The sequence below is a fragment of the Dama dama genome, chromosome 13, assembly GCF_033118175.1.
Source record: "Dama dama isolate Ldn47 chromosome 13, ASM3311817v1, whole genome shotgun sequence".
Lineage (NCBI taxonomy): Eukaryota > Metazoa > Chordata > Mammalia > Artiodactyla > Cervidae > Dama > Dama dama.
The window spans coordinates 51,145,626-51,167,516 of NC_083693.1; the positions used below are offsets into that span (position 1 = coordinate 51,145,626).

A 21,891-nucleotide genomic window follows, 5' to 3' on the forward strand; every position below is an offset into this window, starting at 1 on the left:
GCTTCTTCAGCTCTCTAATGAAAGGCAGGGTGGCATAGTTTCATGGATTAGCTCTTGATTCAGGTTGCATGGGTTAAAATCCTTTGCTCCTTATTAACTGTGTCATCACTGGTCAGATACTTAACCTCTTCGTGTCTCCATCATCTCATTTATAAAATAGGTAAATGACAGTAATGTATGTCTCAGACCCTCTTCAAGAAGCCGATATCATTCATGTGATCTCAGAGTGCTATTCTGAGAATTAAATGAGTTGATACATAAGAAATACCTAAGAAAATGCATAGCATACAGAAATATACAAAAGATTTGTCATTAGTATTGGAGATTAGTGAAAAATAACTAAGAAAATACTACTGAGGAGAACTCTAGCAATTATCTACTTTAGCTGGTAATGATCTTTCTCCTCTTCAAAGTCAGTGCCCATAATTTAGTATGTATATCAACTCCGTGTTACTTTTGGGTCACAGCCTCACTGTTCACAAGGTACATTTGCCTCACTTACCTCATTTAAAAACCTACAATAACTTGATGGGTTCAGTTCAGTTCAGCTCAGTCGCTCAGTCATGTCCAACTCTTTGCGACCCCATGAATCACAGCACGCCAGGCCTCCCTGTCCATCACCAACTCCTGGAGTTTACCCAAACTCATACCCATCGAGTCGGTGATGCCATCCAGCCATCTCATCCTCTGTCGCCCCCTTCTCCTCCTGCCCCCAATCCCTCACTTACCTCATTTAAAAACCTACAATAACTTGATGGGTTAGGTCTTATCAAAAACCTTTGTGTTGCATTGATATCTCTTTTTTTTTTTTTTTTTTTTTTATTAGTTGGAGGCCAATCACTTCACAACATTTCAGTGGGTTTTGTCATACATTGATATGAATCAGCCATGGATTTACACGTATTCCCCATCCCGATCCCCCCTCCCACCTCCCTCTCCACCCGATTCCTCTGGGTCTTCCCAGTGTACCAGGCCGGAGCACTTGTCTCATGCATCCCGCATTGATATCTCTTATTGTGAGTGGCCAAGAGTCTTCTCTTTACAGTGAGTTTACAAGCCCTTAAGATCAGGTACCACATCATATTATTGGCCTCTTATCCACCAGTACCAATCCTGTAATGAAAAGTATGGTGTTTGACACATGACACCCAATAGTTGTTTGTTGCTACAAGAAGTATCATTCATGTCATCTTTCCCAACCTTGCCTCCAAATGATGATTCCAAACCAACAAGCCAAAAGCATCTTTTGGAGAATCATAGAGGTAGCATCATAGCCTCTCATTTTTCCCATCTGCTATACATTCTTCTCATACGTTGGCTATAGGCATTAACATTATGGGATGCCTTGTACCTGCCAAACAGTCATCAAGGTTTTGATTACTATGTAAACCCTCTCAGAACAAAGCTTCTATTTAATTTAGCGCAATGCCAAACATGTTAGTCACTAGTTGGTAAATTACTTACTTGACAAAAGTAACCAAAAGGTATAAAATCCCCCAATATACTATTAAAACAATCAGCATTCTTAATTATATTAAAATTCTGGAGATCATCAAGCAAATATGAATAATATAAAGTTATCACTGGCTGAAAAGATATATTCATTGATTGATTCATTAATTTTTTTAGCCATTCAATAACAATTTAAAAAATAATTGATTTATTATTTCAGTTAATAAAACTACACCACCATCACATTTGGCTCCATAATATGAGTAGTTTCAGCTATCAAAGAAACTCATAGAGCAGGTCAGGAGAGGAGAAAACCCCCAGATAAACCAAAACACCCCTTTGTATCACCATTAGTGGATTGAAAATCATATTGCTAGTTAGTAAGTGTAAAACAAATACCTTCAATCTGTCGACAGCTCTCTTGTAACACATCCAAGAAGATATGTTTAAAGTGTTGGTGAACTGTAAAGGAAAAAACAACTTAGGAACTTTGATTTTTGCTTTTATGTACTTCTCAACTTTTATAGCAAATTGACTTTTAAAGTAAGATGAAGAAACTGAGTAGAAATGTAAAATAAGCAAATAAAGTAGGTCATTAGAGACTTAAAAGTAGCACACCGAACTATATTCCAACAATCAGATTCTGAAGTGATACTAAGACAATGACCTCCATACTAACAAAGGTAGCTCTTTAGGAAAAAAATGACTAAAGATTACCAAATAATAATGATAACTAAATACAAAAGCGTTTGGAATCTTTTTCTCTTAGACATGTTGATTATTCTCCTTCTTTATATTTATATTCTCTTTCCCACTTCTTCCCTTTCTACTTTTCTGAGAAGGCAATATGATTATGCTTAGGAACCAACATGGTCTCATTGGATATCAAGGACAGTGCTTCAAAACTGGCGATAATGAAAAATCTTCCAAATTTTTCTTTTTGTAAATTAAAATGGTAAATTTTAGTTTAAGTATAGTTGATTTACAATATTGCATTAATCTGCTGTATAGCAAAGTGATTCAGTTATATATTTATGTATATACATACATAGGTATATATACATATATACATCTTTTAAAATATTCTTTTTAAAATATTCTTTTCCATTATGGTTTAACATAGGATACTGAATTTAGTTCTCTGTGCTATATAGTAGAACTTTGTTGTTTATCCATTCCATGTATAATAACTTAAATCTGCCAACCATAACCTCTCCATCCATTCCTCCCCTACCCACTCCCCTTGGCAGCCACCAATCTGTTCCCTATGTCTGTGAGTCCGTGAGTCTGTTTCATAGATAGGTTCATTTATGTCATATTTTAGATTCCACATATCAGTGAAATAAATATTTCACTTATCTATAAGTGAAACAGACAAATATTTCTATTTGTCTTTCTCTTTCTGACTTACGTCACTTAGTATAATAATCTCTGGTTGCATCCATGTTACTGCAAATGGCATTATTTCATTCTTTTTTATGGCTGAATAATATTCCACTGTAGATATGTACAACATCATTTTGTCCGTTCATCTGTCAATGGACATTTAGATTGTTTCCATGTCTTGGCTCTTGTGAGTAGAACTTAGGGCTTTTCTGGTGGGTCAGTGGTAAAGAATCCACTTACAATGCAGGAGAACAGGAGATGTGAGTTCAATCCCTGGGTCAGGAAGATCCCCTAGGGAAGGGAATGGCAACTCACTCCCATATTCCTGCCTGAAGAATCCCATCGACAGGAGACTGGCGAGCTACACTCCATAGGACCACAAAGAGTTGGACACGACTGAAGTGACTTAGCACACATCCATGCATGAACCTAGGGATGCATGTATCATTTCGGATTAGAGTTTGTCTGCGTATATGCCCAGGAGTGGTATTTTTGGATCATATGTTAATTCTCTTTTTAGTTTTTTGGTAAACCTCCACGCTGTTTTCCACAGTTCCTGCACCAGTTTACATTCCCACCAACAATGTAGGAGGGTTCCCTTTTCCTCATATCTTCTCCAGAATTTATTTTTTAACTTTTTATATTGGAGTATAGTTGATTAACAGTGTTGTGTTAGTTTCAGATATACAGCAAAAAGACTTACAGACTTAGAGAACAAACTTATGGTTGCTAGGAAAGAAGGGTGGGAGGAAGGGATAGTTAAGGAGTTTGGGACTGACATATACACACTGCAATATTTAGAATGGATAACCAACATGGACTTACTATGTAACATAGGGAACTTTGCTCAATATTATGTAACAACCTAAATGGGAGAAAGTTTGAAAAAGAATAGATGCATGTGTATGTATTAACAAAACCTTCCAGATTTTCCCATTCTTTACTGCCTTTTCCAGGGGCTCCATTCTCTCTTTTCTCCAACCTGCCTGGTACTCCCAGTGTCCCAGACTACTTGCTGCTGGACCTTCTGTCCTTGTAACCTCAACTACCCAACTTGGACAATCTGGCTCACATCGTTTCCCTGATTTCCTGATTCCTCTGATAGCAACCTGCATAAACTTCTGTTAGCACTTACCTCTGTATCATTCTTGGTTCCACACTTATTTGTTTAGTCCATTTCCAGTAGACTTTTGATTCTTGAGAACGGGAACAGTAACTTGATCTTTTTTGACGCCTCCATGCCTGAAATAGTGCCTAGCAGATGCAAGGTACAATACACATTTGAGGAGGTCTGGAGGCAGGGATGAGTTCGTCTTGTTTCTGAGACTTACTTAGATTGCTTAGCTTGGGTTTCTGTTTAAAAGTGCTTTTCTCTGAAAATGTAAGCCAAAAATAGTTATAATAATCATTTTGTTCCTATGTAGTTATATTTAACATTTCTCTATGCATAGTTTATCATAGAAATAATGTGAACTCTACTGATTCTAAGAAACATTGCCAGCAAATGTACTGATTTTATTTAGTATGTATTTGTGATTATAAATAAATATGTATATTTTAATGGTTGACATGGGAACACATTTATGTAAAAGAATGTAATTTTATCAATTATATCTCTTAGATGTAAAAAGGTACTGAAAAATATGTTTCCATGTAAAATTCTCAGTGTTCCTCTCCTCTTTAAAGTAGTGTTATTTCTGAAGTGTGCATACAGGGTAAATTATTAATCTAGAATATACACTGAGTTCTTTGGATATTTAAATTTTTTTAATTTGCAAAATTATGGAGACATAAAAATCTGATAGTGAGTGTCAACAATTTTTAAAAACACCTAGCACATGGTTAAAACCTATCAAGTGACTGGGGTTCAGATGTGGATACTTAAATACTGGATATGTTCTGCTGCTGCTGCTGCTGCTAAGTCACTTCAGTCATGTCTGACTCTGTGTGACCCCATAAACTAGATTCATATTAAAAGTTATGGCTAATCAGCTTTATGAACATTTCCCCTGGCCACCTCACATGTCCTATTTCAGAACTTTGAAAACACCTGTGAGATGAATAAAGCCTATTTGGACTGCTTTGTAAATATCACCTAATGTGGCTGTGCTGACTAATGCCACACATACCTTTACTGCCATCCCTGGCAAGTTCTCATTCAGCTAAGAAACATCAGGATTCTTTGTTGGCTGGAGAAATGCAATTATTATTTTAGGCAACTTAAAATAGAGTTTTGCAAGATCCAGTTTGGCAGCATGGAACATCTCTTTTGATTTTCTAGCCCCGCCCCCCCACCCTTTTAACAAATTAATGACAAACACAAACAAAAGTAAAATCTTATATATATATATACATATATATATATATATATTCATAGAACTCTTTTGAAGCAATCCCAGTTGGTTATATTATTATGTCATCTTGAAGTGTTGAACTTTGGGTGTAAAATTGACAGATATTAAGTGGACTTAATAGTTTGACTTGCTCAACAGTTCTAGAGCAAGAGACCAAATTGAAGGTTATGTGTGTGTGTCTGTGTGTGAGAGAGAGAGAGAGAGTGAAATAGAGGGAAAGAGAGAAAGCATGTAAAAGAGAAAGTCAGCAGAATTCGAGGAGGAGATGGAAACAATGCCTGTTGCCTTGGTAAACTCTTTAAGTTTTATCTTTGATTGTGTAGGAGTTTCTCTCCATTCAGCATTGAACTAATGAATAGTGTCAGTAAAGAAATTTGTCAGACCTGGTGGTTCAATCAGGAGTTATATAAGGAAAATAGTAATGAACCCTAGGAAAATAAATAAGGCTAAGTTCAAGAAACATAACTGAAAATGCTGTACTGGTATAAATTGAATAATAAAATTCCTAGTCCTATTTTGCTATAAATAGAGGTGTGGGAATTTGTCATTCTCCTTATTTAAAATTCAGAAATATTAAAGGTACAGGGTTCTCTCATTACAGAAATAATAGAATTCCAGCTATTACTGAGTGAGGGTCGTTTAAATGGCCATAGCATGTATTATATCAATAAATGGAACATCTGTATGAAACGTCCACCTGCTGATCTACTACCACTGTGCACATTTCAGTGAACCGCACTTAATCATTTTAAGACTTCTTCTAATGAAGCCTTATCTAGATTAACATTTTAAGCACAAATACTTTCAGGCATTAAAACTCTAGCACTAAATTAAATTGCATTGTCTTGTTTACCCTTGTTGATTAATAAGCAATCTGTTAACTGTTAGAAAAGTCCAATTGTAGCAGTAGAGGGAGATTAGTAATTCAGTGATGTTTGTGGATATAATCATCATTTCTCCTGAAGGCTTTGAATTAGAATATCACTTACACATTATCCGTAGGCAAAGAAAAGATACAATATTTTAAGACGTGTGTGCCCACTATTTTGCTTGAATCATTCAGCTTAGGGTCACTGCAGCAATACAAATGCTTCTGGGGGCAAAATGTTATTTTGATGCATGCATATCCTTCTTAAATAGTGTGAATGTCTATTAAGAGAAACAGAGCAACTAACAAATAATGCAGTAATCATCCTGTATCCTAGTTTCTGTTTTCAAAATATTATTTCTTTGTTAATCAAGTTTCGGAAGAGAAATGTTGCTTACCATATTTTTTTCAAATAATAGCTGTTATATATCAATTTTTTTACAATCTTATTTAACTTATTTCTAGTCAGTAGAAAAGTAAACTTTTGGCTGCAGAGATTCTAGGAGAAAATTTGGAAATATCCCATTTTCTTTTGGAGAATTTTTCTGTCTTTTGTGTTTTCTATGGCCTTGAAGCAAAGCATGGCAATCTGTTTGGCATTTATATGACCTAAATGATTTGTTTCATTAAGTTAATCACCTAGGTATCAAATAGGGACCCAACATTTTAGATGTAGAAATGTTTAAAAAAGGGGGGGAGCGGAGGAGAAGAATGAGATGAAGCAAAAATCACTTGGGTAGAAGATATGCAATCTAAAAGTAACTCCAGAGGCCTCTTGTCCTGTTTATTCATGGTTAAGCATATCCCTACAATTTAAAATTATGATATAAGAGAATGTTGTATGTTTAAGGGAACTCTGTCCTGTAAATGCTCATGGATCGGTCCCTCTTTGCATTGCAGTCCCTCTGTCGTGAAATCAAACAGCGACGTCGTGGAGTGGCCTCCATCCTGCGTTTATGCCAACATCTTCTGGATGACCGGGAGACCTGCAACCTGAATGCAGACCACCAGCCCATGCAGCTGATCATTGTAAATCTTGAAAGAAGGTGGGAAGCCATCGTCATGCAAGCTGTCCAGTGGCAAACACGGCTGCAAAAGAAGATGGGAAAGGAATCTGTGAGTGATAGTTTCTTTTTTAAATCATGATGCTCTCTCATTTTTCTCAGAAAAACATTCTTTCAGGACTTGGAAAATGTGTTCCTCTTAACAGTGATTTTGCTAACTAAAGGAATAGTTATCTCCAACCTCTAAAAGAAACTCCATTTATCATAACACAGAGATTCATTTGCCTACTACTAAGATGAATTTTAGTTTCACTGTCTTTTAGAGAAATCATATGGAGACTACACTTAACTTTACCAAACTAAGCCATTAATTCTTTCAATCATTCCTTCACCAACATCACTAACCACGCAATACACCATGAAGGTTTTGTTAGGAGATGGCTTACCACTCTCAGAGCTTATAGAGCTATGTGTATGCTCTACAGACAAGGCAATGAAGTAAAGTATGCCACTTGCCTTTTCTTTCCATGATAGGAATTCACACTGTCCCTGTGTAAAACAGTCTCCATTGTTCCTGCTTAGAGCGCCTTCAAATAGAGATGCGTTGCTGAGAACTAGCAAGTTTCCTCTGAGAGTTTTAATGCAGTGCTCAAGGTAGAGGTGTGGACTGCTTTTAAGAATTTTCCAAATTGACTGTAAATTCAGGCTGTTGCTAGATGAAAGAAAAACATATAGCTAGAATTGTTTTATTATAATATAGAATACACACTTATTGAGAAAACCTTCATATCCTTAAGGGAAAGGATTTATAGATGAAAAGATTGCATTCCCCAAAGGACCTTGAAGTTAGTGTCTGTTAGTTCAAGGCCTAATTCTCATGTTTGACTTACATAAGTGAAATAGACACATACATACATATATAGATACAATGGAAATTTTTTCTTGTGTATTTATATCATCAGTTCTATGTTTTAAGACAGTCCAAGATTCAAAATTGAAAAATCAAATATAACGTTGCCACTGAAAAACAGTCTTCTCCTATGAATTTTAATTTTAACAAAGCCTTAATATTTGCTGTCTGATGTGTTTGGCATTGGGAAATGGGAACAGAGGGGGCAGTGAATCAGTAAGCTTTCTCACTCTTTTTGCAGCTGTAGTTATGTTGAGTCTAGGGGATGATTTTATCCTCAATAGTTCACTTCAATTGTTTTGTGCTGAAGTTGCTAAATTTCTTGAGATGTCCAAGTTATTATCAGCAATCAGATTCTATATAATTGGATGTCTTTTCTTAAAATGACCTGTTTGTTGTGAAGCTATTTAGTTGGAGTCCTTTCTTTTCTTTCTTCCTTTTTTTCCCTCCTATGTTTGAAAGTGTAGAAGAGGTTATTTTTTACCTATAGTTTGAAACATCTAAGCATAGTAGTGACCATAATAAAGTTTACATAAAAACCAATTGCACCTGGAGAAGCTCTAACATTTTAGAAGCATTCAGGTTGCTTTGGAGGAGACAGAACTGTGTTTCTCTGGAGATTTACTTGAAATCATATGATCAGGGATGCAGGAGTGGACCTCTGCAGACTAGCTGTGGACATTTTTATCCTACTTATGTGGTAAAGGTAAGCTTTAGCTTTGAAATATTGGCTACTTCTGAGAGGCTCAAGCTACTACAGAGAGGTAGATAAACATTACAGGTGGACCAAATGCCCTTTTCTGTAGGTTGGATGCTGGATGTGTAGGTTTTCTGGAATGCTGAGGTAGCAAATAAGGTCCTCTGTGCTAAACAAGTTGACAGTCCCTTGAGAAAGGGAGAGAAGAGTAGCAAGCAGCACTAATGTCAACAATGCAGTGAATACCATGTACCTAAAAATGTTGGAACTGTTTCTACCATCTGATCTCTGTTGGTTGGGTAAAGAGTCCAGGTTGCTTTGTTAAGCAAACAAGTATTTCACCCATGTGGAGGCTGCCTTTAAAGAGACTCAGTAGCCTCTAAGTGGTCTGTTTGCTTTTCCATCCTGTGTCCCTGCCTCTATGACATCCTCTTCTGTGCACAGGAACATTCAGTGCTGTTTTTCCAGGGTCTGGGACATACCCACATGTAGTAGATTTTAATAAACATTTGCTAAATGAATGAACACACTTTTTATTTCATAATTTTTTTTCATTCTGGCATTTGGTCTAGAGTTACTATATTAATTCTCAGTGTTCATATTCTCAAAAACTGGCTTTGAGTTTTATGTTCCTATTTGAGTATTTCACTTTCATGAGATCACCAAGCCGATAACTTTTAACCTTTCTTCTTGAAGGTAGGGTCAGTGTTTCCAGGTTCTAAGATATGATGTGTAGTCCCCCATGGTATACTCTCTTTTCTTCAAGTTATTTCTGAAGGAAATTCTCTATGAGGTATTCAATGAAGTCATTCTGAGTGTGCAGGCTAGGTTCTGGGACTTAGAATTAGAGGCTCTTACTCTGTCTCTGTACTGTAGAATTTTTTTAATCAGTCACTTTGGAAATAGCTTGTATAAGAGATGTCACCTAATCATCTGTCCAATATGCCTCATTTTTCATGTCACTTCTATTTGTGTGATGATTTAATTACTGTTGATCTTCTCTACTAGTCTGAAGAAAACAGCCACATTTCAGGTTCTCCTCACCTTTACATTCCTAAAAACCCCAAATAGCATGTAGGATTTAACAGGTACTCTATAGTATTTGTTAAACAAATGGATTTTTTCTAAGTGATACTCTATAATAATCAGTGTTAGAGATTCAAAGGTAAACAAGACATCTTCCTTTTCCAGAAAATGTGTAGTTAGTGCAAATATACAAAGAACAATAATGCTAGGTCTCTGGAGGTAATTACTGGCTTCAAGTTTAGAGTTAATGTTGATAAAATATGGAAAATCTTTCCTTAATATTCAGAAAAATTCAGATAAAAGTAAAAATGTCAATTAAGTAAGTTTCTCTAATTCTCCTAACTAGGTAAATAATGAATCTCTCTCTCTTTTTAACTGGAAGAAAGCAAAAAATCTTTTATTAAATTCTGGGAGTTAAAACAGACAGAACTCAAAAGCATCTTTCTCACTTATCATCGAGATTTGAAATTACATAATTATTTGACCAACTCCACTTTGTTCTTTCTACATTCAAGCTCTTTTCCCAGATTTACTTTGGTTTATTTTGTGTTATCTATAAAAATAATCTCTGTGTATACTTTTTATACTGTAAGACTAATTTTCATTTGAATCATATGTTTTTATTTATCATCTCCTCCTTTTTTTCTTTATGAACCAAAAAAGCTTGAATTTTTTTCCTTTGACTTCTTTATATGATTCAGGCTTTACATTTTGGCCAACAGTACAATCTGCCTGTATTACCTTAGAGTATCCCATTTCCCAAAATATTGTTCTGAATTTGTGATGTATTTATTATAGAGGACTAAGATTTTTATTATTTGAACAGTTTGAATTTCACTTCCTACAACAGATACAGATTAAAATATGTGAAACAATCCATGAAAACAATAAGAATCCATATCAGTATAAATCCACTCTGAATAATCTATAATAATTTACAAATCTGCTCAAAATAATCTTTAGCAGAGAGAAGATAACTCCTTCAGTTCAGTCACTCAGTTGTGTCCGACTCTTTGCAACCCCATGGACTACAACATGCCAGGTTTCCCTGTACAACATCAACTCCCAGAGCTTACTCAAACTCAGGTCCATCGAGTTGGTGATGCCATCCAACCATCTCATCCTCTGTCGTCCCCTTCTCCTCTGCCTTCAGTCTTTTCCAGAATCAGGATCTTTTCCAATGAGTTGGTTCTTTGCATCAGGTGGCCAAAGTATTGGAGTTTCAGCTTCAGCATCAGTCCTTCCAATGAATATTCAGGACCGATTTCCTTTAGGATGGACTGGTTAGATCTCCTTGCAGTACAAGAGACTCTCAAGAGTCTTCTCCAATACCACAGTTCAAAAGCATCCATTCTTTGGTGCTCAGCTTTCTTCATAGCCCAACTCTCACATCCATACATGACTACTGGAAAAACCATAGCTCTGACTAGAGGGACCTTGTTGGCAAAGTAATGTTTCTGCTTTTTAGTATGCTGTCTAGGTTAGTCATAACTTTTCTTCCAAGGAGCAAGCATCTTTTAATTTCATGACTGCAGTCACCATCTGCAGTGATTTTGGAGCCCCCCAAAATAAAGTCTCTCACTGTTTCCATTGTTTTCCTATCTATTTAGCATGAAGTGATGCTGTAAGAGCAATATTGCATAGGAAACTGGGATGTTGGGTCCATGAATCGAGGCAAATTGGAAGTGGTCAAACGAGATGGCAAGAGTGAACATTGGCATTTTAGGAATTGGCAAACTAAAATGGACTGGAATGGGTGAATTTAACTCAGATGACCATTATATCTACTACTGTGGGCAAGAATCCCTTAGAAGAAATGGAGTAGCCATCATAGTCAACAAAAAAGTCCAGAATGCACTACTTGGATGCAGTCTCAAAAATGACAGAATGATCTCTATTCGTTTCCAAGGCAAACCATTCAATATGACAGTAATCCAAGTCTATGCCCTGACCAGTCATGCTGAAGAAGCTGACATTGAATGCTTCTTGAAGACTACAAGAACTTCTAGAACCAACACCCAAAAAAGATGTCCATTTCATTATAGGGGACTGGAATGCAAAAGTAGGAAGTCAAGAAATACCTCGAGTAAGAGGCACATTTGGCCTTGGAGTACAGAATGAAGCAGGGAAAAGGCTAATAGAGTTTTGCCAAGAGAACACACTGGTCATAGCAAACACCCTCTTCCAACAACACAAAAGAAGACTCTACACATGGACATCACCCGATGGTCAATACCGAAATCAGATTGATTATATTCTTTGCAGCCAAAGATGGAGAAGCTCTATACAGTCAGCAAAAGCAAGACTGGGAGCTGACTGTGGCTCAGATCATGAACTTATTGCCAATTTCAGACTTAAACTGAAGAAAGTAGAGAAAACCACTAGACCATTCAGGTATAACCTAAATCAAATCCCTTATGATTTATTTTTCCTTTTTAAAAATTTTAAAAAATTTTTTATATTTTTTAACTTATTTATTTGAATTGGAGGCTAATTACTTTATGGTATAGTAGTGGTTTTTGCCATACATTGACATGAATCAGCCATGTGTGTACATGTGTTGCCCATCTTGAACCCCCCCCCCCCACCTCCCTACTCATCCCATCCCTCAGGGTCATCTCAGAGCACCAGCCCTGAGCACTCTGCCTCATGCATCGAACCTGGACTGGCAAATCTCTTATGAGTCTACGGTAATCCCTTATGATTATATGGAAATATATTCAAGGGATTATATCTGATAGACAGAGTGCCTGAAGAACTATGGACGGAGGTTTGTGACATTGTACAGGAGTCAGGGATCAAGACCATCTCCAAGAAAAATAAATGCAAAAAGGCAAAATGCCTGTCTGAGGAGGCCTTAGCTGTGAGTAGAGAAGTAAAAGAAAAAGGAAAAAAGGAAAGATATAGCCATTTGAATGCAGAGTTCCAAAGAATAGCAAGGAGAGATAAGAAAGCCTTCCTTGGTGATCAATGCAAGAAATAGAGGAAAACAATAGAATGGGAAAGGCTAGAGATCTCTTCAAAAAAATTAGAGACACCAAGGGAACATTTCATGCAAAGATGGGCACAATAAAGGAAAGAATTGGTATGAGCCTAACAGAAGCAGAAGATATTAAAAAGAGGTGGCAAAAATACACAGAAGAACTATACAAAAAAGATCTTCATGACCCAGATAATCCTGATGGTGTGATCACCAACCTAGAGCCAGACATTCTGGAATGTGAAGTCAAGTGGGCCTAGGAAGCATCAGTCTGAGCAAAACTAGTGGAGGTGATGGAATTCCAGTTGAGTTATTTCAAATCCTAAAAGATGATGGCTGTGAAAGCACTGCACTCAATATGCCAGCAAATTTGGAAATCTCAGCAGTGGCCACAGGACTGGAAAAGGTCAGTTGTCATTCCAATCCCAAAGAAAGGTGATGCCAAGGAATGCTCAAACTACCACACAATTGCAGTCATCTCACACGCTAGCAATGTAATGCTCAAAATTCTCCAAGCCAGGCTTCAACAGTACATGAACTGTGAAATTCAGATGTTCAGCCTGGATTTATAAAAGGCAGAGGAACCAGAGATCAAATTGCCAACATCCGCTGGATCATCTAAAAAGCAAGAGTGTTCCAGAAAAATATCTATTCCTGCTTTATTGACTATGCCAAAGCCTTTGATTGTGTGGACCACAACAAATGTGGAAAATTCTGAAAGAGATGGGAATACCAGAGCACCTGACCTGCCTCTTGAGAAGCCTGTATGCAGGTTAGGAAGCAGCAGTTAGAACTGAACATAGAAAAATAGACTGGTTCCAAATAGGGAAAGGAGTACATCAAGGCTGTATATTGTCACCCTGCTTGTTTAATTTATATGCAGAGTACATCATGAGAAATGCTGAGCTGGATGAAGCATAAGCTGTAGTCAAGATTGCCAGGAGAAATATCAATAACCTCTGATATGCAGATGATACCACCCTTATGGCAGAAAGCAAAAAAGAACTAAAGAGCCTCTTGATGAAAGTGAAAGAGGAAAGTGAAAATGTTGGCTTAAAGCTCAACATTCAGAAAACTAAGATCATGGCATCTGGTCCCATCACTTCATTGCAAATAGATAGGGAAACAGTGGAAACAGTGAGAGACTTTATTTTGGGGGGCTCCAAAATCACTGCAGATGGTGACTGCAGTCATGAAATTAAAAGATGCTTGCTCCTTGGAAGAAAAGTTATGACTAACCTAGACAGCATACTAAAAAGCAGAAACATTACTTTGCCAACAAGGTCCCTCTAGTCAGAGCTATGGTTTTTCCAGTAGTCATGTATGGATGTGAGAGTTGGGCTATGAAGAAAGCTGAGCACCAAAGAATGGATGCTTTTGAACTGTGGTATTGGAGAAGACTCTTGAGAGTCTCTTGTACTGCAAGGAGATCTAACCAGTCCATCCTAAGGGAAATCGGTCCTGAATATTCATTGGAAGGACTGATGCTGAAGCTGAAACTCCAATACTTTGGCCACCTGATGCAAAGAACCAACTCATTGGAAAAGATCCTGATTCTGGAAAAGACTGAAGGCAGAGGAGAAGGGGACGACAGAGGATGAGATGGTTGGATGGCATCATCAACTCAATCGACAGGAGTTTGAGTAAACTCCAGGAGTTGGTGATGGACAGGGAGGCCTGGAATGCTGCAGTTCATGGGACCACAAAGTGTTGGACATGACTAAGTAACTGAACTGAACTGATGCAACTGGATTTCATGACCTTAGTTTTCTGAATTTTCAGTTTTAGGCCAACTTTTTCACTCTCCTCTTTCATTTTCATCAAGAAGCTCTTTAGTTTTTCTTTGCTTTCTGCCATAAGGGTGGTGTCATCTGCATATCTGAGGTTATTGATATTTCTCCAGGCAATCTTGATTCCAGCTTGTGCTTCATCCTTGATTACTCCTTGATGGAAGCCATAGACCTTCTTCCTCTAAAAAGATATAGGCAGTCTTCCACTTCTAACCAGGATAGAGTAAAAGATCAAGTACCCTTATGCCTGAAATAATTTAAAAACTGGACAGAAATCACAATTTCAAGTCCTTGAATACCAGGCAGTGAAGAGATGTGAAATGATTGAAGTGATACTGTGGTTACTCAAATTTCTGCCTAGAGAGTATTTCCAGGTCGCTGTGTACAAAGAAGAAATCCTTGCAGAGTCTAGCATTCTTCCTGGATTGAGAAGACGGGTCTGGGAGTCCAATGAGGACAGGGCAGCTACAGTTGCTTATAGGCATATAACAGACAGGAGAGAACTGCACAGAGAGATGGCTCTAGAGCTATGCAGAGCAATCCTCTTAAGTCTTCAGAGAGGTAGTCCCCTGAACAAAGTAGAGGGAACAATCCCTGAAGCTCACACACAGCTGGGAATAGTTCCTTTTCCTATCAGTCACAGTAGAAACCCTTATCATTCACAGGGCCTGTGACAGAGTACTAAGAACAGTTTTGTATTTGTAATGTAAATTAGACTAAATGCTGTGTGTGTGTGTGTGTGTGTGTGTGTGTGTGTGTGCACGCAGACGCTCAGTTTCTTCCTACTGTTTGTGACCCCATGGAGTGTAGCCTACTAGGCTCCTCTTCCCCAGTAAGAATACTGGAGTAGGATGCCATTTTCTCCTCCAGGGGATCTTCCTGACCCAGTGATCAAACCTGCATCTTCTGCATTGGCAGGTGGATTTTTTTTTTTTTTTTTTTTTAACCACTGAGATACTTGGGAAGTCTTGCCCAAAAAGCTTTAAAACAAAACCTGAAAAGATCAAACTGTTTAAAAGTAATTTAAATATATCTCAGTATAACATTCAAGAATACTTATTGGCATCTGAGTATCCAGCATCCAGTAAGGTAGAATTTGCAGTATCTGCCATCCAGTTAAAAGCTACCAGCATACATGTTTATTCCTATGGCTATTTCATGTTGATGTATGGCAGAAATCAAACCAATATTATAAAGCAATTATCCTTCAATTATAAAATAAATAAGTTCTTTTTAAAAAGCTACCAGCATACAAAGAAGAAGTAAAATACATTTGATAATGAGGAGAAAAATTCAATCAATAGAAGCAGATCCAGAAATGACAAATTATAGAATTAATAAATAACATTAAAAGTTATTTTACTTGCATTCCATATGTTCAAGGAGCTAGAAAATATATTGAGCTTATTAAGTAGAGACATTGAAAATATCTGTCTAAAATCAAACTTTGACAGATGAAAACTATAATACCTGAGATGAAAAATAGACTGGATAGTATTAGCAACCAATTAGACATTGCACAAGCAACAATTCATAAATCTGAAAACATAACAATAGAAACTGTCAGAAATGAAAGACAGGAAAAAAGCCAAAAAAAATAGCATAAATGAGCTGTGAGATAACTTCAGGAAGGTTAGTGTATATCTAATTGGAATCATTAAATTAAAAAAAATTGAAATCATTTCAAGCATCTTTTCTGATCACAATGTGGTAAGATAGATGTCAACTATAGGGGAAAAAAACTATTAAAAATTCAAACATATGGAGGCTAAACAACATGCTTCTGAATAACCATCAAATCATGGAAGAAATCAAAGGAAATCAAAATATGCATAAAAACAAATGAAAATGAAAACACGACAACCCAAACCTATGGGATTCAGTAAAAGCAATGCTAAGCAGAAGGTTCATACCAATACAAGCTTACCTCAAGTAACAAGAGAAAAATAAAATAAATAACCTAACTTTGCCTGTAAAGCAACTAGAAAAAGAAGAAATGAAGAACCCCAGGGTGTGTAGAAGGAAAAAAAAAATCATGAAAATTAGGGCAGAAATAAATGAAAAAGAAGCACAGCCAACTATAGCAAAAATATACAAAATTAAAAGCTGGTTCTTTGAGAAGATAGATAAAATAGACAAACCATTAGCCAGATTCATCAAGAGAAAAGGGGAGAAGAATCAAATCAACAAAATTAGAAATTAAAATGAGAAATCACAACAGACAACACAGAAATACAAAGTATCATAAGAGACAACTATCAGCAACTACATGCCAATGAAATGGACAACTTGCGAAAAATGGACGGATTCTTAGAAAATTATAACCTTCCAAAACTGAACCAGGATGAAATAGGAAATCTTAACAGACTCATCACAAGCACAGAAATCGAAACTGTAATTAAAAAATCTTCCAGCAAACAAAAGCCCAGGACCAGAGGGCTTCACAAGTGAACTCTACCAAAAATTTAGAGACAAGCTAACACCTATCCTACTCAAACTGTTCCAGAAAATTGCAGAGAAAGGTAAACTCCCAAACTCATTCTATGAGGCCACGATCACCCTAATACCAAACCAGAAAAAGATGCCACCAAAAAGAAAACAGACCAATGTCACTGATGAACATAGATGCAAAAGTTCTCAACAAAATTCTAGCAAACAGAATCCAACAGCATACATCATGACCAAGTGGGCTTTATCCCAGGGATGCAAGGATTCTTCAGTATTCACAAATCAATCAATGTGATACACCACATTAACAAATTGAAAGATAGAAACCATATGATTATCTCAATAGATGCAGAGAAAGACTTTGAGAAAATTCAACACCCATTTATGATAAAAACTCTCCAGAAAGCAGGCATAGAAGGAACATACCTCAACATAATAAAAGCTATATATGATAAACCTACAGCAAGCATTATCCTCAATGGTGAAAAATTGAAAGCATTTCCCCTAAAGTCAGGAACAAGACAAGGGTGTGCACTCTCATCACCACTTTTCAACATAGTTTTGGAAATTTTAGCCACAACAGTCAGAGAAGAAAAAGAAATAAAAGGCATCCAGATTGGAAAAGAAGAAGTAAAACTCTCACTGTTTGCAGAAGACATGATCCTCTACATAGAAAACCCTAAAGACACCACCAGAAAATTACTAGAGCTAATAAATGAATATAGTAAAGTTGCAGGATATAAAATTAACACACAGAAATCCCTTGCATTCCTATACACTAACAATGAGAAAACAGAAAGAGAAATTAAAGAAACAATCCCACTCACCATTGTGACAAAAAGAATAAAATACTTAGGAATAAATCTACCTAAAGAAACAAAAGACCTGTATATAGAAAACTATAAAACACTGATGAAAGAAATCAAAGAGGACACAAATAGATGGAAAAATATACCATGTTCATGGATTGGAAGAATCAATGTAGTAAAAATGAGTATACTATCCAAAGCAATCTATAGATTCAATGCACTCTTTATCAGGCTACCAATGGTATTTTTCACAGAACTAGAAGAAATAATTTCACAATTTGTATGGAATTACAAAAAAAACCTCGAATAGCCAAAGCAGTCTTGAGAAAGAAGAAAGCAACTGAAGGAATCAACCTGCCTGACTTCAGACTATACTACAAAGCTACAGTCATCAAGACAGTATGGTACTGGCACAAAGACAGAAATATAGATCAATGGAACAAAATAGAAAGCCCAGAGATAAATCCACACACCTATGGACACCTTATCTTTGACAAAGGAGGCAAGAATATATAATGGAGAAAAGACAATCTCTTTAACAAGTTGTGCTGGGAATACTGGTCAACCACCTGTAGAAGAATGAAACTAAAACACTTCCTAACACCATACACACAGATAAACTCAAATTGGATTAAAGATCTAAATGTAAGACCAGAAACTATAAAACTCCTAAAGGAAAACATAGGCAAAACACTCTCTGACATAAATCACAGCAGGATCCTCCATGACCCACCTCCCAGAGTAATGGAAATAAAAGAAAAAATAAACAAATGGGACCTAATTATATTTAAACGTTTTTGCACAATGAAAGAAACTATAAGCAAGGTGAAAAGACAGCCTTCAGAATGGGAGAAAATAATAGCAAATGAGGCAACTGACAAAGAATCTCAAAAGTATACAAGCAGCTCATGCAGTGCAATAACAGAAAAATAAATGACCCAATCAAAAAATGGGCCAAAGAACTAAAAAGACATTTCTTCAAAGAAGACATACAGATGGCTAACAAACACATGAAAAGATACTCAACATCACTCATTATCAGAGAAATGCAAATCAAAACCACAAATAGGTACCATATCATGCCAGTCAGAATGGCTGCTATCAAGAAGTTTAGAAACAGTAAATGCTGGAGAGGGTGTGGAGAAAAGGGAACCCTCTTACACTGTTGGTGGGAATGCAAACTAGCACAGCCACTGTGAAGAACAGTGTGGAGGTTCCTTAAAAAACTGGAAATAGAACTGCCATATGACCCAGCAATCCCACTGCTGGGCATACACACCAAGGAAAGCAGAATTGAAAGAGACGTGTACCCCCAACATTCTTCACAGCACTGTTTACAATATCTAGGACATGGAAGTAACCTAGATGTCCATCGGCAGATGAATGGATAAGAAAGTTATGGTACGTATACACAATAGAATATTACTCAGCTATTAAAAAGAACCCACTTGAATCAGTTCTAATGAGGTGGATGAAACTGGAGCCTATTATACAGAGTGAAGTAAATCAGAAAGAAAGACACAAATATAGTATATTAATGCATATATATGGAATTTAGAAAGATGGTAACAATGACCCTATATGAGAGACAGCAAAAGAGAAACAGATATAAAGAACAGACTTTTGGACTCTGAGGGAGAAGGCGAGGGTGGGATGATTTGAGAGAATAGCATTGAAACATGTATATTACCATATGTGAAATATCTGATCAGTCCAAGTTTGATGCATGAAACAGGGCACTCAAAGCCGGTGCACTTGGACAACCCAGAGGGATCGGATGGGGAGGGAGGTGGGTGGGGGTTCTGGATGTGGGACACATGTACACCCGTGGTTGATTCATGTCAATGTATGGCAAAAACCACAATATTGTATGGTAATTAGCCTCCCATTAAAATAAATACATTTTTTTTTTTTTTTTCAAAAAAAGGGCTGAGGGGCAAACCATTTTTGAAGAAATAATGACCAGAATTTCCCAAATTTGATGAAAACTATAAACCCACAGATCCAGAATGCCAACAAATTTTAAGCCCAGGAAACATGAAAAAGACCACACCAGTGATAAGAGAAATATCTTCAAAGTATCCAGCGGTCGGTGGGGAATACATTATATACAGAAGCATAAGAAGAGTTATTGCATACATTTTTCAGAAATAATAAAAGTCAGAAGACAGTGGAACAACATTTTTTAAGTATTGAAAAAACTAACCTAGAATTTCACACAGAAAATGCTCTTCTAAAAGTAAGACAAAAATAAATATTTATCAGCTATCAAGACTTAAAAAAAATCATCATCAAAAAACAATCAGCAGAACTGCCAAAAATGTTAAAGGAAATCCTTTCACAAAAAAAGAAAATGGTATTAGTGGAAGCCTGAGTCTGCAAAAAGAAATGAAAAGCATTGGAAACATTTATTGTGTGGGTTAATATGAAATTTTTTTCATCTTATTTAAATTTATTTAAATAATAATAGGTTGTTGAAAGGAAGATAATAACAATGTATTAAGGGATTTATTAATATAAGACATGTAGAAGTAAAACATATAACAAAAATATCACAGTCCAGGAAATGGAATTATACTTTTGTATGTATAGTTCTTATATCAAGTGTAGTGGTATAGAATCACTTAAAGGTAGATAAAATATATACTGTGACTCTTTAAAAACAGAAGGGGCTGTAAGAAATAGGTCAACAAAGGAAAGAAAATCATTTTTAAAAATCTCACACAATGCAGAGAAAGAGGAAAACTGGGAGTGAAGAATAGATATAATCAATGAAAAATTGGACCAACTGCATCAATAATTCTGTTAAATATAAATGGATTAAAGACCTCAATTAAAAGGCAATAATTTCTAGTTCGCATAAAAAATCAAGACTGAGCTATATGATTCCATTTTAAGTATAAAGAAAAATTAAGTTAAAAGTAAAGTGATGGGAAACTATATATTAAGCTAATACAATTAAAAGAGAGTTGGAGTGTCTACATTAATAGTAAACCAATTAGAGTTTGGAGCAAATAATATTACAAGGTATAAAGAAGGATATTTCTTAATGATAAATATGCTAATTAATCAAGAGAACATGCCATTCATTACTAAATGTTTGTGCTCTAGTAACAAGACTTACAAATTCATAAATCAAAACTGACACAGTTACAAGAAGATAAGAATATATAATTTGGGGCAGTGAGTCCAATAGTTTTCTCAATAATTGTTAGTACAAGTAGAATGAAAATCAGTAAGAATATAAAAAACTTGAATCATACCATAAATCAATTTGACCCAATTGACATTTAAAACACTCCATCCAATAATAGGAGAATATATACTCTTTTCAAGTGTACATAGGACATCTACCAAAAGTGACTCTCTTCTGAGCTGTGGACAAGTTTCAGATTTTAAAAAGTCCTCATTATATCCTGTTCTCTGACTATAACAGAATTAGTTTTGAAATAACTATTAGAAATATATTGGAGAAATCCTGAAATGTTTGGAAACTAAATGCAAACTTATATATAATTCCTGGAACAAAGAAAAATGAAAAAGAGAAATTAGAGATTATTTTGAAATGAATAAAAATAGGAAAAATTAAAATTTGTACCATCCAAAATTTGCCACCAAAATAATAACCTTAATTTTCACCTTATGCAACTAGAAAAGGGCAGATTAAACACAAAGTAGAAGAATGGAAATAATAAAGATTCAAGGAGAAATCACTGAAATTAAAAACAGAAAAAACAATAGAAAAAAATTTATGAGAAAAAAAAATTTTTAGATTAGTGAACCTAATAAAGATCTAGAAGACTGAACAGGGACAGAGGAGAAAAAAATTAATTATTATTAGAAATAAGAGAAATTACTACAGATTCTACCAATGTTGAATGAATATAAAGGAAATACTATGAATAATTTTCTAACATTAAATTCAATTACTTAGATAAAATATACAACCTTAAGAGTTGCAGACTGTCGACATTTACTCAAAAAGAAATACACAACCTGAATAGTTCCATATCTTCTACATGACCATTAGTTTAAAATCTTATAAAGAGAATTCCAGGCCTTGATAGCTTAATGGGTAAATTCTCCCAAATAGAGAAGTAAGAAATTGTACTAATTTTATGCAAAATCTTCCAGAAAATTGAAAAGGAAGAAATACTTCCCAACTCA

At 35.9% G+C, this 21,891-nt stretch overlaps 1 protein-coding gene across 2 annotated transcripts in view; it reads left to right on the top strand.

Moving 5' to 3' along the window:
- Positions 1–21,891, top strand: part of AKAP6 (A-kinase anchoring protein 6) — a 588,857-nt gene that overhangs the window by 527,510 nt on the left and 39,456 nt on the right. For both annotated transcript variants that reach the window (XM_061159147.1, XM_061159148.1), the window contains one exon: positions 6,961–7,176. In XM_061159147.1, coding sequence (XP_061015130.1) covers positions 6,961–7,176 — 216 coding nt within the window. The remainder of the gene's footprint in view (positions 1–6,960; positions 7,177–21,891) is intronic.